Genomic DNA, 16,775 nt, shown 5'->3' with positions numbered 1-16,775 from the left:
AATCCACAGTACTTTACTCAAAAATGTCAAGATAGATAGATAGATAGATAGATAGATAGATAGATAGATAGATAGATAGATAGATAGATAGATAGATAGATAGATAGATAGATAGATAGATAGATAGATAGATAGATAGATAGATAGAGGCACGGGTTAAAAATAAAGAAATATATTAAAAATATATTATGAACAAGCATTAAAAATAATTTAAAAGGTGTCACTAGATATTGCACGTCGTAGAACCATAAATAACTCAAAACTAAAAGCTAGAAAGCCAATAGTCCAATAGTCCAGTTCATAATAACAGGTCCTTGAGACCACTTTTCTGCTCTGCCAAGATTTTGTGGAGAGGATGACTCACATTGTCCATTATGGCCCGCATCTTATTTTGTGTGCATCTCTCCACAACAGACTTCAGTGAGTCAGGCCTCTCCCATGCAGTACTGAGCCTGGCATTTACCTGGCATTTACAAACGGATTACAATGACTGACCAAGTGTCACTATAGTCAAGATCAATTTAACTATGATTATTGCAGGAAAACTAGTATAATAACAGGACCAACGCTTCTTTAAACATTGACTTGTGAAAGTGTAAAGGACAATCAGGCGAGAGTGTCCAGCTGTAGTCACTGAATAGGATATGAAGTGAACCCAGGGGAAGCTGAACATGGAATGACTAATGTATCTGCCGACCTTCAGAATGAGAATAAAGCCACCAAATACAGTATGTCTGACACTTTCAAAGCTGACCGCTCTGTTGACTCTCGCTCAGTCACGAGTCATCATTTACAGCTTCGAGGGGCTTTGAGGGTGCGTATAAACACAAACTTTGTCCTAACACAAACATTGAAGACGAAGGCGAGGACGCAAATTCTAGAGATAAGAGCGCCCCTCACTTCACACGGGTGTGATTTTTGAGCTTTTGTCCCCACAAAATGTCTGCAACACAAACATTAAATGCCATTGACAATGAAGGGAAAATGTACGTCATCTTGTCCCCACACGTCTCATATTTGCCATCGACAATGAAACGAGAAATTAGGTCAAATGTCCATGGCAACAGGCAGTCTGATTGGTCAGTATGATATGATGCATGATGAAAGGATGTGCGATGATAAGAGCGCCTCTCACTTCACACGGGTGTGATCTTTTAATTACAGACTAGAGTCAGTCTCTCTCTCTCTCTCTCTCTCTCTCTCTCTCTCTCTCTCTCTCTCTCTCTCTCTCTGAGGAAGATTGCAGTGTTTGTTTCTTTCCCCCTGCCCATTAGTAAACTGTAGGCACTCCCACACTACCATAAAGGACATTTAAATTCAAAATACTTATTAACTCGTGAACCACTCATTATCGTGATAGACACAGAATTTGTTACGCATTAAAATTTAAACATTGATTGTTAAAAGACCAAAGACCAAGCCAATAAAATAATCCTGCGCTACTCTGACTGTTGAATGAGTTAAATCTCAAAATCGACAAACGTGAATGAATGTGTTTAAGAGCTACAATCTATACTGCTCCTGCAGGCTAAATGGAAAAATATAACTCAAAAGAGTTCATTTTAATACGACTGACATAATTATTCTCTTGTACTGCACTTAAGAGGTGGAGGAAACATCCATACTGTATATAAAGGTCCTTGCAGACTGAACATGTTTTCCGGAAAAAACTGAGGAAAAATGCTGCTAAAAATCTGAAAACCTTTAACACCTTTAAATGTAAAAAACTGTATATATATGTGTATTATATATGTAAGGACAGTATACTGTATGTATACTGTGTATAAAGACAGGAAAGGAGATGATATTTATTACAACGCAGTAGTACCCTGGGGGTCATATTTCATCTTAATGTTTTATTTTTTTTTCCATCCACAATCTCACATTTCTCTCTGTCTCACACCAGCCAGGTATAAACATCACAGGAGAGAAACAACAATGGCAGAGCAGGTGACGCCACATTCACAGTCGGTCCGACCTTGGCCTTATCTAGGCCCTCCCATATCGCAGCGGCAGATTAAACAGCTTAAATTAGACTTGACTCTCCTCAGATGCAAGAGAGACCTCTCCGGGGAGCGACCGGAGACGCGATGGCTTTCTCCTGGAGCTGCTGGAGGTGTAGCTGCAGTGGGCCCCGTCGCGCAGGCTGCTGTGAGGCCCACTGCAGCGGATGGGTGGGCCCCACGGTGCTGCTCTGTGTCTATGGTTTCTGCTCCCTGCTGAGGCCCGTTGACCCCTTCCTGACGGAGCTTCTCACGGGGCCTCTTAAGAATCTCACCACTCATCAGGTACAGTGATGGAGCTCCGTGGTCGATAGGTTGAGCCACTTTGATGTGTGCTTCTTGCTTTAGAACCATATGAACCAGCTATAGCGTCAATATCCTGGTTTGAACGTTCAACAAAAATGGAAGATCTACAAGCTCACTATGCAACAAAACGTGACACATTGTGAGTTTGTAGATGAGCAGTGATTTGGTGTCGAGCAAAAACAGGAGTGGAGCAATCCCTGGGGTTCTACAACAAAGTATAGGTTAAAAATAAATAAAATAAAAGAGTATCATTAATCATTAAATTACAGTACATGTTTGCATGGATGGTCTACAGTATATAAGTTTATGCCAAATTATTATATTATATTATATTCTTTACATTTGCATTAATTTGCCTGCAGAATGCATAAAACATGAAGTGAAATGACCACTATATTCTAATTTACACACAGTAATTTGTCATATGAAGAGTAGATGAGTATTTATGTTAAAAAGTTAATATTTATGGAGCATGGATCACTGATTAAGAGTGCATACCACATAAATAAGGCTATATACACTGTAGTGTTTGATTCCTAGTTTCCAACCCTAGGCTACATACACTACTCCATGTTACTCTTACACTCTGTCCACTGGTTCTATTGGAATAAATGAAAAGCCAAAGATAAATCTAAATCAAAGGTTTCTATTGGTCTCTGTTGCAAGTGTTTTGAATATATTTGAAGCTATAGTAGTTCTGCATCTTCTATTCTTTCTTTGCTGGACATTACAACCTTATAGCTCTTTATGATTTCAACCTGCTCCCTCAGGCTGAGGTCTGGGTTAGGTTTAGGCCATAGGGCTGAGGGAACATATGCTAGGGTTGATTATACAACAGGACATTTCGAGGAAGCAATCTGATTGGTGGAAACAGCCTTCTAGCCTTGCTTCAAACCAGCATCATGGAACAAATAATTCAGCTGCTCTGTTCTCCCAGAGTGCAGCATACTCGGTGGCTAGGCTAGCTAGTTTCTTGGGACATTTGTGGTCGTAGAGGCTACATCTGTCATTAAAAAAGAAAATCTGTGATTTTCTTAGTTTTAAGGGTAACTGTTGTATAATTGCAATATTATACTCGAGTCGGTGGTTGTTTAACGTCATTAATGCACTTCTGCGTTGCTTCCGGGCAAGTTCCTGCAGTATCGCAGGCGTGCATTAATGACGCTAAACCACCCACTTGAGTGTAATATTGCTCAAGTAAACATGCTCCCATTTCTCCCTCAGACGTGACCACACAAACACAACTGTCAAAGATAAGTCAAATAGACCAACATTTAAGGGCACGTGATGGTATTGATTGGCCAGCATTAAGTAAACTCTTGGCGAGTCTTGGCGAGTGAGATCAATCACACTGCTTGCTGTGTGTTGTGTGCTGCGGGCAACGGAAAAGTCATCCTTTATTTTGTTGTGGGAATATGGTTGTTTGTGGACTACATTTTGTGGATTTAGAAATATGTCCATATAGGGTTTTATGTGTTTAGAGTCTACACACATAAAACCATATCCCCAAGTAGTATTTGTGCTGTGCTTATAAATGTTTGTTATGCACCAAATAACACGCCATTGTCTTGGCTACTGTTAAATGCTTGAATTTCCTCTCAGGGATCAATAAAGTGGAATCTAATCTAATCGTTAAATGGGTCTACTCTACAGTATATTATATTTCGTACATTATTGCCCACAAACCGCCCCATCCATATTTCTGTCCCACGCAGGTCACAACAGAGGTTTTCCCCATATGGACCTACTCTAATGTCATCATGCTGATTCCAGTGTTCCTGGTGACGGACTTCCTCAGGTACAAGCCCGTCATCGTCCTCCAGGCGCTCTGTTACATCGTAGCATTTCTACTGCTGCTGTTTGGCTCGGGGGTCCGCACGGCTCAGTGTGCCATCTTCATCTACAGCACCGGCTCGGCGGCCGACATGGGCTACTTCTCGTACATATACAGCGTGATCCCCCCCCGGCACTACCAGAGAGCCACCAGCTACGTCAGAGGGGCCGTGCTGTTCGGGTATGCGGCGGGCGCCATGCTGGGTCAAATGCTGGTGTCCTGGGGCGGGGTGTCCCTCTCCTGCCTGACCGTCGTCACTCTCGTCTCCCTCTGCGCGGCGTTGCTGACCTCCTTTTTCCTGCCCATGCCGGCGACGCGCTTGCTGCGTCCCGCGCGCCATCACGGAAGTGCAGTTGAGGAAACTGGAAGCAGCGGCTCCTCGTCGTGGAGCCACGACTCGTTCGACTGGACGGGGAAGTGTCGGTCGACGGTCCGGTATGTCGGGAGGGTTCTGAAGAGGCTGCTGTGGGACTGTAGAGACTGCTACTCCACCGCCGCCATGGTGTTCATCTGCATGTGGCAGGCTGCGGGGAGGTGTGGCTTCTACCAGGTCACCAACTATGTCCAGGTCCTCTGGGAGTACACGCAGCCTCACGTCAACTTCACGGCCTACAATGGAGGCGTGGACGCCATCGCAACGCTGTCAGGTATAAAACGTGCATGGCCACAAGTTTACTGTGCTGGTTATTTCAGAATGCACTCTTTACTGATGGTTTCCATTCTGTGATTTATTTTCTTTCTATTTTTGAGGCGCTAGCCCCTCCTATATACAGCTATTGTCCCCACAAAATGACCGCAACACAAACGTTAAATGCCATTGACAATGAAAGGAAAAATTTACGTTATCTTGTCCCCACACGTCTCATATTTATCATCGACAATGAAAGGAGAAATTAGGTCAAATATGACGTAAGATTTCCGCAACACAAACATTAAATGCCATTGACAATTATGGATTGTAGTACAGATACATTCATCTGTGTGTGGGAAGAAGATCAGAGAAGGAGATCAGCCGGAGAGGCAGGGGCGGTATTGCAGACGCTGTACTGCACTTCGTTCCTACTCTCAGCTATGGTCATGAAGTGTGGGTCATGACCGAAAGAATAAGGTCGCGAATACAAGCGGCCAAAATGAGTTTTCTCCGACGGGTGGCCAGCATCTCCCTTAGAGATAGGGTGAGAAGTTAAGTCACGCGGGAGAGACTCGGAGTAGAACCACTGCTCCTTCAGCTGGAAAGGAGCCAGCTTAGGTGGTTCGGGCATCTGGTTAGGATGCCTCTCGGGCGTCTCCCTATAGGGAGGTCCTCGATGCACTTCCCACTGGGAGGAGACCCCGGGGCAGACCAAGGCGCAGTTGGAGGGATTACATCGTCTCACTGGCCTTATAACGTCTCGGGATGCCCCAGGAGGAAGTCACTAATGTTGCTCTGGAGAGGGAAGTCTGGAGCTCTCTGGTGGAGCTGTGTGTGTATATATTTTTTTCTTTTTTACCTTGATTTTGTTTTGGACTTTTGGTGTTGTTTGGTAAGGAACACACCAAGGTAGGTACACACAAAGGAATAACTCATGGTGCATGTCCTCTTACAGTATATAGTCATCATTCCATATAGTCTCACGGTTTACATGGTTGCAAGGTTGTCCAAAATAAATGTTTGGAAAATCAATCAATGTCATAAACGGCAGAGAAACAACACTGCTACGGCCTGTCACCTTTCCAGAATCAACACTAGATAGACATTGGAGAATGTTATGGGTACTTCACACCTTGTGTTGAAAACACCCCATTCTACTATCAGTATTTCACAAGCCCCAATGCACAGAAGACAATAAGAACAGCATTAATTAGACTGTCTAATTGCCTCCCCTCGTTCCCAGATGGTTATAGCCAGCTGCTGCCATCTAGCCAGTGCACTTTTATTGATTGTAGTGCAGATACATTCCTGTATTCCCCCGGAAACCAAAGGCAATTACTTTGTGTAAATCACATCCAGCTGTATGTCTTTCACTTGTAAATGCTTCCGCCAGACATCCAATCAAGCTGCATAGAGCCCCACGTCTCTGATATTTCCCCAAAGAATGGTGTTGTGTGTTCTGTATGCCTGACTCACAAAGCACCCCTGGGGGACTATACCAGTTTGGAATAGAAGCTGGAAAAAATATGAATATAGATAACCAAATTGATTTAGTGTGGGGAGCTACGGCATAATTTACTATTTTAATCCTCTGCATTTAGAAACGTTGGTCCCAGAGGTTCAAAACCACAAGTCACAAGTAGTTCATTCAGTGTTCAGATGAAACAAAATGCACATTTGCAAGATATGTTATACTGCTAGACTAGATTATGTGTGAATTCCATGTCCATCCATCTTCAACCGCTTATCCATAGTCGGGTTGCAGGGGCAACAGCTCCACCAGAGAGCTCCAGACTTCCCTCTCCAGAGCAACATTAGTAACTTCCTCCTGGGGCATACAGAGGCATTCCAATGCCATGCAGGGTGGCGATGTAATCCCTCCATCTGGTCCTTGGTCTGGCCCAGGGTCTCCTCCCAGTGGGACGTGCACTGGGACCTCCCTAGGGAGACACTCGAGAGGTATCCTAACCAGATGCCCGAACCACAGTTCAAATGTATAATAGGTAATTACTGAAAGACACAGCAATTTATAAATAATTCTCATTCCCATGTGAAACCCAGCAAGGAGTGCTGTCATCCAAACTGACAAGTTTGTATAGGTTTTAATTCCACAAATTTGGTTTTAATTATGCCATTCTTCTCCATCCATCCATTCTTCCTGTCCTACATGGAAAATATGAAGAAAGAAAGAAAGAAAGAAAGAAGTACGCAAAACACTGAAATAAATAACACAGAGACTATGGCTATGGCTCTCACAAAACACATTACGGAAGAATGTAACTCTATTTGCATTCCGTTGAGCATTACATTATACAAATGAAAACCGCCATTGATCCAAAGCTATAAACCCATTCACCTGGCTTTGCCCCAATACGACTGCAGTTGACTCCTTTCTAAAACAGGCTAATGATCTCTCCTACCATTCGTTTCTGTCCTGCTAATCAGACACAGGGGAAAGGATTAAATATACTCCACGTCCATGTAATGGTGTTCATCATCATACTGTGATGGATAAGAATTGATCGAGAATGTATGAAAAAAATTGAAAACCATCTAGGATTGAAGCAATTAAAGTCATTGTTGTTTCAAGTAGATAAACAGCCATGTGTGAAGGTCCCTGTGGTTGTCGTATAGACACATTCACAGAGGGGTGCCCTGGGCGCGGCCATTACTGAGGTGTACCTTTAACTGATTAGCTGCACCTGGCCTACAGGGCACTGCTCCAGCATGCTCTGTGGGTTCGTCTATAGCATGGGTTCCCAAAGGGGACCCCTAGGGGTACTTGAGGGAGTTCCAGGGGGTACCTAGCTCAATTAGAGATAGTTAGGAACCAAATGGACCCTTATAGGTCTGTAACTCAGAGTGTACAACATTTGTACACTCTCAGCGTTAAATTAACAGTGGTTTTACGATATAAATTGGGGTACCAGAGAGAGAAATAGCCATTCAATCGGGGGGTCCGTAGCATAATGCGTGTGAAACTGGGGGTCCATGAAATGAATATGTTTCGGGAATCACTACTAGAGACGTACAAATCGGGGTCATTGACATGGCATATGTTTTCAAATGGGGGTCCGTGGCCTAATACATGTGGATTTGGGGGTCCTTGACACGAGAACGTTTGGGAACCTCTGGTCTATAGACACACGTTTATTCTTTTATCCAACCCATATGCCAAGCACTACTACAGACATATAGATATTGTATATAATATGTATTCTTGGTCCAGGAAGTGGGGGGACGTTAACATGAAGTAACCAGAATGAAAGAGAACTGGGCCCATTGTTAATAAGTGGGCCTGGCCTGGACTGCAGAAGAAGTTGCCCACTTCTTAAAAAAACTAAATTATAACTCTATATTTATCTTCATCAACACATTACGTTTCATTATTACACAGTGATTAAATCAGTGCTCAGGGCAGCAGTGGCTCAGGGGTACAGTTACCAGTTGGGAACCGTGAGGTTCCAAGTTCGAACTCGGGCTTCCCCAGAGTTGAAGTGTCCTTGAGCAAGATTTGTGCAGGTTGGTGCCTTGCATGGTTCACTCTGCCATCGGTGTATGAATGTGTGTGTGTGTGTGTGTGTGTGTGTGTGTGTGTGTGTGTGTGTGTGTGTGTGTGTGTGTGTGTGTGTGTGTGTGTGTGTGTGTGTATGGGTGAATGTAATCTATGCAAAGTGCTATGCAAAGTGCTTTGGATGAAGGTGCTATATAAATTCACCATTTACCATTTACCAATCTATTCTGAAGAAAACCTGGTGCAAGTCAGCCACTGTATACTGTCCTGGCTGTATGAAGACATCAATGGAGCATGGTCTACTCTAAATCAAGTCTAAGTCTGTTTGGGATTCCAATAATTGGTCTCGTCTGCAGTACAGTCCGTCAGTGCTCTCATCATCATCACACAATTATGAATAAAATAAGGCATAATGGAAACACAAATCACACTCGTGTGAAGTGAGGGGCGCCTGGTAATATTTGTGCTGTAAACAAACACGGACAACAATGTGTGCCACGGACACATTTTGTCCATGTAGGGACATGTTGATGACCCCTGATCATGAATAACTTTATTGGACATTATGACAGTCAGAGATGTCAGTAGCCAATTTCGTTAAAAGGAGGTCCAAAGCCAGGACTTTTGTTTAAAACCTCATACACACTGCTAAACTAACAGCTAAGTTTTCTTTGGAAAACATTTTCTCTTTTCAGTGACAGTGTGATTAGTCACAGTTGAAACCACAATGTAATGCTAATCTACAACATGTTAGTCAACACGTGTTTTCAGTTGAAAATCTGTTATTCTCATTGAGCAACATGCATCGTCATCTGATGGAAGAATACATTAGGATTAAATATCTCACATTTAGTTCACAGATTCTCTCCGCACTGATATAAGGAGGAACCGAGGAAGAGAGGGTTTTTTTGTATGTCGAGCTACTACTATGCCACCCTATGGCAAAATGTGCATACGTTTTTTTCACAAAAGGTTTATATTATCTGCAGTATAGATTTGAGTCTGAATTACGCAGCATTGTTGATATTTACTAATACCCAATATAGGCTGTGTCATCCCCCTGGGCCTGGGAAGGAATCTTCATTCTCAAAATATGTGTGACAAAGAGCATTAATGAAAGCTATTTGGCCACTTCTGCCTAGTGTTACTTGCCATAAAGCATCATATATAATATATATATATATATATATATATAGCATAATCCTGAGTTATTATTCACACACGCATGTGGTGCACCAGAAATAGCTGATCTACAAGCTCACAATGCAGCACACACGAACAAGTATGAATCACATGCACAATACATGTACTGTACATAATGTGTAGAATTTAAATTAATCACACTTATTTTGACCAAGATTTAATAGTAACACACTCTCAAAGATCTAGTGTATAGGCATACAGTATTTATGACAAACAGAATGTCAGATGTCATTACACCCATCAGGAGTATACGTGCTGTTGCCTGACAGAAGGATTATAAACAATCAAGGGGTGAAATGCGTTTAACTTGAAGGTGAGGCCAATTATAAGCATTCTGGCAATATAATTAACACTGTAACTGCTCTATCACCCGTTATGTAATGTTTTTTTGTTTTAGTTTGTTTGTTCTAACTAAACTAATTATGTGAACAAGGGCACAAAAATGTCAGCTATATACGTACATTTTCTTACAGGAGCAGGAGCCTCCATCGCTGTAGGACACGTGCCTGTGAACTGGTCCGTGTGGGGGGAGCTGATCCTGGGGGGTTTCACGGCCCTAATCGCAGGGTCTCTCTTCCTGATGGATCTGACCAATAACATCTGGCTCTGCTACGGCTGCTACGTCGTCTTCAAAGCCCTTTACATGCAACTCATTACCATATGCACGTAAGGACACAAGCTTTCGTTTTGTTCCTTTTTGCATTATTTAGACGGAGAAGTGTACGGAGGGGCAGAGAGAGGTATGTGAGGTATGGCGAGCGTTGGGTTCAAATTCGGGTCCTCATTCGTTTCTTTGACTATGCATGCACCTCTTGGTACCACAGCACCTCAAAGGCCTTTAAAACAAGGCTCCAGACCTCCCAAAACAAACTGGTCAGGCTCCTACTTGGCCTCACCCCCCGAACCCACCTCACCCCTGCCCACTTTGACAGGCTGGGATGGCTTAGGGTCGACGACAGAGTACAGCATCTTGCAATGGGTCTGGTCCACAAGATTCGATACACCACCAAGATACCCATGTACCTGTCTAAATACTTCCTTAATGTTAACGAAGTCCACACCCACAACACCAGAGGGAGTGCAACTAACCATGTACAACCCAGATTTGGCACAAACAAGGGACTAAATTTTTTTCGCTCTTATGCCACCAAAATGTGGAACACCTAACAGTCATTAAAACATGTGAATCCCTTGACTCCTTCAAAACCGCTCTCAAAGGGCACCTACGGACGGCTGCAATTCGAAACTGGACCCCGTAAAATCTGAATCCCCCCCCACCGCCCCCCCCCCCCCTTTTCCCCTCACTGTATATGTTTCGTTTCCCTTTTTGCTTCCTTTATGATGAATTCCTGTTCTGTTCCTGTAACTAGATAGAAGTGTCTATTTGTACGTCTCTAAATGTTTTGATGAATTGAACAAGGTGGACCCTGTTGTAAACAAGTGTAATGCTTAATTGGGTCGTCCACTCACAGTTAACAGTCTTTGTATTGAGTTTGTGCTTGAAATGTACTGTAATTCTGCAAACTGTTAATACATATTTCAATCAATCAATCAAACTCACAAGGAGCATGCATGTGGTCAGTGCACCGACTCCTTACCACCTGATTTTTGAGTGGTGCAAGCACTCCAAGGAACAGCAATGTCCCCATGTCCATCCCCATGTCTGTACGACCCTATGTTTTGGGTACCAACAGGGGGCGCTGTTGCACCACTCACTTCAGACAGGTCTGATTTTTTTGTAACGTATAATGGCCGTTCATTATTGATTAAAGATGTATGAAAGTACTGTATGAGAGCATTTTGTTACATTTGAACACCATGTAAACCGCAGCAACATTACACACATTACTATAAGTTGAAAATGACATATCCTTGTTGAGAGGATATTATTAATGAGGCAGCTTACTTAATGATCATTTACGGTACTGTGTAAAATGTGCTAATCAGTCTGTGTAAAAAAAACAAAAAACAAAAACATCTTAAATTATTCATTTATGTACCCATTGCCAACAGATAATCCTTACTTTGCTATAAATCTGTCTTTGGGCTGGTTTCAAAGAGACGGCATAAGCCTATTCCATCTTACTTCAAATGGCTAGTGTAGGATGAGACTTAATCCGTGTCCTTGAAAACCGCCCTTTGTATTGCAGTTTTCAGATAGCCAAGAAGCTTAGCAGGGAGCGCTATGCGTTGGTGTTTGGTGTCAACGGCTTTGTGGGCACTGTCCTCCAGACTGTCCTCACTGCCATCGTCATCAACACCAAGTCACTGCAACTCACCATTATCTCACAGGTAAAGCTTCTGCATGCGTGCATGTGCGTGTGCGCCATAGACTGTAAAAAATATGGACAAAGCGTTCGCCGGGTCTAACATGAACGTAAAATGAAGCCTGTAATAATATGGTAATTCCTGATGTAAGTCGCCATCTTTCTAGATCCGTTTGGTACCAGCTGGCCATTGGCTGGCTCCGTTTTGGACCAGCTGGCCATTGGCTGCCCAGACAACGAGGCGGGACTTCCCCCCTTCTTCTCCGTTGGTTTTTATTTTGACTCGAGTGGGAGGGGAATCCCGATCATAGACTGTAACGGTAGCCACGCCCCTCAGAACATACGCAATGTTTTTTTTTCTTTATGGTCATTTTTTTAATTAATGGGACCATAATTTTCCAAAAAGAATATTATGACATTAGAAATGAGACTTTAAACTAGTGACTGGAAGAAGAAAGTATTCATGACCATGTTTATTAAGGTAATACAGTCTAGGTGAAGTTGGGCCAAAATACATGGGCCTCTATGGAGCTATGGGGCTTTTTGGGTCCAGTCCAGCGCCACAACAGGCCATTATATGAACTACCGATTTCAAATGAGGCTTCACGAAATATCTGGCTGACTGCCCCCCTGGTGTGCGCGCGTGCGTGTGCGCGCGTGCGTGTGTGTGTAGTTAAAAACTGAGATGAAACCATCATAGAAACCAATTATAATTAAAACCATTACAAGGCGCTGGTGTCCCCGCAGGGTGCTGAAGAAGTTGACGCTCTTCTCACATCCCAGCCCATGCAGGTGTATAGGGCTTTGATGACGTATTTATTGGTGCTGTGTATTTTCTGAAATAACTGTTTATACGTTCTGGGGATTGGACATTGGGATGGAGCTGGGAGATAGAAGGAGCATTATATAGATATAGAATGATGGATGGATTAGTGACAGAAAGAAAGAGCATGGTCTACAAATCAAATCATCTCTTTTCTCTTCAGTTCTTCATCTATGCCTCCTACTTTGCTGCCATTGCCCTGGTGTTCCTGGTGAGAGGAATCTACACTGTGCTGCTCAGTGTTAAACATACGCCCGCAGACAGCCAGGCACAGACACCTGCTACTCAACTCCCAGTCCCAGAGGGCACACGTCTGTGAGGACTGATTTTCCCCCACATGTTGTCGGATCTACATACCCTTTTGGATAAACAATGTAACTTTGAATTCATTTAGTTAATAATACTTTTAATTTAGTTGCACTGCATACTACTGTACAATATTATAATCCTAAACCGGTGGATTCATGACGAGGAAACCCAGTGAAGCTGGGCTTTAACATTGAGCGCTCGGTTGCACTTCCGCATTTGCCAACCAAAATGCCGAACCTGCAGCTCTCACCGAGTCTAACAACACCACTCACTGTTCTGCAGCCGTGCGTCCATGACAAATGAACCACGGTTTCATGGACTAAGGAGAAATAAAGCGGTCATTATTGTTGAAATATAAAACGGAGAAACTTGGCTGGTCAGCAAATCCAACTAAACAATCAGCAGAGAATATTTATCAGCAATCCTGAAAAGCAACTTTTTTATTAATTTCAAATGCCTTTAATTAAAAAGACAATAACCTTGTAATACTAGTCATTAAGCTGCCAATATAGACTGTAGTAATTAAATCCGGTCACGTTTGCAAACAGCTGAAATCAATAATATATCAGTATTCTGATATTAACCTGCAGGGCGCGTTAAGATAAGGTGGGGACAACATGCAGTTTTTCAAAGTCCATAAATAAAATAATTAAAAGGTATTGAACATAGCAGATCTACAATTTCACAATGCGGTGCGAAGCGAGACTTTGGGAGCTTGTAGATCTGCCATTTCCACTATAGAGCAAATGTCTTATCTCTCTTGAGCTAAAACGTTTTGGAACCACTGGTCATAGTGGACCACAATGGAAACAACAAGCTTTGGCTTTTTCTTGTGTTTACATCCACTTTGGTGCCGTTGTTTATTGGTGACACTGTTGTTTTTTTAATTGCTTGTCAATAAAGTATTATATTCTTACTTATTTACTTCAATTTGCGCTACATTTCAAATGCACAAATAAAGCTTTAGAATAGATAGTTAGTTAGTTATGGGGATTTGTTACTTTCAACATCACCAAGGTTCAATGTTCAACTTCATTGTCAAAAACACCAATCCTGCAAACGTCTGACATCACCAACAACGACAGCAGAAGCAGCAACTCTAAATGTTTCATCTATGTGAAACATGTATTCCACAGAGGTGATTCTACAAGACTATTATATTTGATACACCACAATTTACAGATAATTAACAGTGTGGCAGGTGGGGTTGTGTATAGGAGAGCATTTATAGAATGCAGACACTAGAGGACACTAGAGCACTGTCAAACAATCCTACAATCTTCAGAATGAACTATAGACCCAAGATCATCATCACACATCTCAACTTCAAAATGCATATCTTAAGGAGACATGGGTAAACCTTTAATCATAAAACCTGTATAGTTTGTAGTGTATGTAGCGCGCGCGCACACACACACACACACACACACACACACACACACACACACACACACACACACACACACACACACACACACACACACACACACACACACACACACACACACACACACACACACACACACACACACACACACACACACACACACACCATAAATATGTCTGTTTTAATTCAATACACTGTTGAAGGGGGGTTTCACATTTTTCGTTTTAAAAAGGTTGCTTTGTTCCACTGGGAAAGTAAACGGTTCCTAATTTCCTACACATAAAAAAAGCACTCTTGGCCAGTCCTAATGGTCTTCTTTTACTTACATTTTAAATACTTCCTTTAATGTTGTATGTTTTCTTGATTTTATAGACGATTTCCTTCCCATTATATTCATTTTCTTACATATCTGTAATGATGAATAATTTAATTTGAAATAGTCTTCTTGCTCCATATCATGGATTGTGATACTGCCTTAAAGGTATATTCAGTGATTTCACTTAATTCAAATATCACTTTTTTTTTTGTTTTGTTGTGATAATCCTCCCTACTATAGAGTGTGCTGGCCATATAAGGAGTTCCTCCCTGTCCCCAGTTAACCCCTGGGGGTCAAAAAACCTTAGGTTTCGTTTTTGACTCTCTATCATGATTGGACGAAAGGCTGGGTCCCACAGCCAAAAACGAAACCTAAGGTTTTTTGAGTGAAATCACTGAATATACCTTTAAACATTTTTGAGTGGTGCAACCACTCCAAGGAACCTATGTGACTATGTCCCGATGTTTAGAGTACCAATAGGGGGTGCTGTTGCACCACTCGCTTCAGACAGGTCTGATTTTTATTTATGTTGTACACATCACACTCACTGTTGGGTGCATGCTTACAAAAAAGGCATCTTCAGAGAAAAATACTATTCTACTACTAGACAATTCCTTAGAAAATCAGATGAGCACTGTGATTCTCAGCAGGTCGTTGCACGTCCTGTCAGTGGGTATGAACTCAATACCCACCAACCGCCCTTAGAGGGAGAAAATACCTAATGAAGTAGGGAATTAATTCTGCTTTTGATGCTAAAGTGATGCATAGTATGTGTAATCACGCCTGACCTATAATTGCCAATTATAATAACGAATTCATCATTATTCTAGGCTGGACTCGAGAGCATTATAGAAGCTATTAACTGTAGTGAATTGGCAGGTGTGCTGTTGATGTTACTGTACGTGTCATGGTAATTGTTTTGATGATGGATCCATTAATTGCACTGCATGTCTGTTAATATTGTCAATAAGGAAGTTCAAGTACATGTGGTGGGTGGCTGGGTGCATAGTGCATAATGTATGCAGTGCATGTCAGGAGAAGAAGTGTTAAAACTCAAGTTTAAGGAAGGATGCATGAAAATACAGTAGGTTAGTAGGCAATAATAATAGTACCTGGAATTTATATAGCGCTTTTCAACTCAGTCACTTCATATATTGTTTTTGGGGCTAAACGCTTTAATATGTGGTTTTACGTCTGCCTATAATCACTTTAATGTGCAAGCATCTACTCGTCCACTAGATGGCAGCTGTGACACCCCCTGGCCCCTGCAGTTGGTCTATTTTACTACATGCAATGTGTCAAATATGTTTAGATTGTAAACTGTACTGACGTCACGTGCCACTTTATTTTTTGTTATGAATTGAGATGTAGTTATAACTGTATATAATGAGTTTTACACTATATCATCATAATTGGCGGCATAACTGCGGCATTTTGGATCAGCTTAAGCCTCTCCAGCTGATCCAAAATGCCGCAGCTCGCTTGGTCTTCAACCAGCCAAAATTCTCACATGTCTCCCCCCTGCTCCGCTCCCTCCACTGGCTCCCGGTCGCTGCCCGCACAGAATACAAAACTCTGATGCTGGCATTCAAGGCAACCAAAGGAATGGCTCCCCCATATCTTGCAAGTATGATTGAACCCTACAAACCCTCCCGCGCACTCAGATCAGCCAACGCAGGGAAGCTGGAAGTACCCTCACTAAAAACGCCGGGACAACGCTCCACACGTCCCAAACTCTTCTCCCTTCTGGCTCCAAAACTGTGGAATGCACTTCCCATTGCAGTCAGAACTGCAGCATCACTCCCAATCTTCCGCCGTAGTCTGAAAACCCACCTTTTTAGACTCCATCATGGCCCATAGCACTTACCCTACCCCCTTAGATAGCATTTCTGTAGACTTAGATAGCATCTGATACAGACTTATAGCATGTTATGTAGACGGCACTATAATTGCATTGTATATAGTCATAGCACGCCATAGTACATATGTACTGTATAGCATAGTAGTATATATATAGCTTATATGTATAGTCTCATAATATAGATATTCCACTGTTACTTTCTTAGCTTACGCATGTTTTATGATAAATGCTTTTGTGATGTATTCCCATGCTTTTGTTCCTGATTATTGTAAGTCGCTCTGGATTAAGAGCGTCTGCTAAATGCCTAAATTGTAAATTGTA

At 42.3% G+C, this 16,775-nt stretch overlaps 1 protein-coding gene across 1 annotated transcript; it reads left to right on the top strand.

The window, feature by feature from the left end:
- Positions 1 to 2,090: 2,090 nt before the first annotated feature.
- Positions 2,091 to 12,900, top strand: LOC310860906 (thiamine transporter 2-like; the record flags this gene model as incomplete). Its single annotated transcript, XM_083768094.1, has 5 exons — positions 2,091 to 2,288; positions 4,025 to 4,790; positions 9,965 to 10,157; positions 11,642 to 11,783; positions 12,745 to 12,900. The coding sequence occupies 5 exons, from the start codon at positions 2,091 to 2,093 to the stop codon at positions 12,898 to 12,900; spliced, it is 1,455 nt and encodes a 484-aa protein (XP_083624220.1).
- Between the last annotated feature and the right edge of the window lie 3,875 nt (positions 12,901 to 16,775).

Source organism: Protomyctophum parallelum (genome assembly GCF_964188405.1).
Source record: "Protomyctophum parallelum genome assembly, chromosome: 6".
Classification (NCBI taxonomy): domain Eukaryota; kingdom Metazoa; phylum Chordata; class Actinopteri; order Myctophiformes; family Myctophidae; genus Protomyctophum; species Protomyctophum parallelum.
This window is presented reverse-complemented; position numbering and strand designations above follow the sequence as displayed.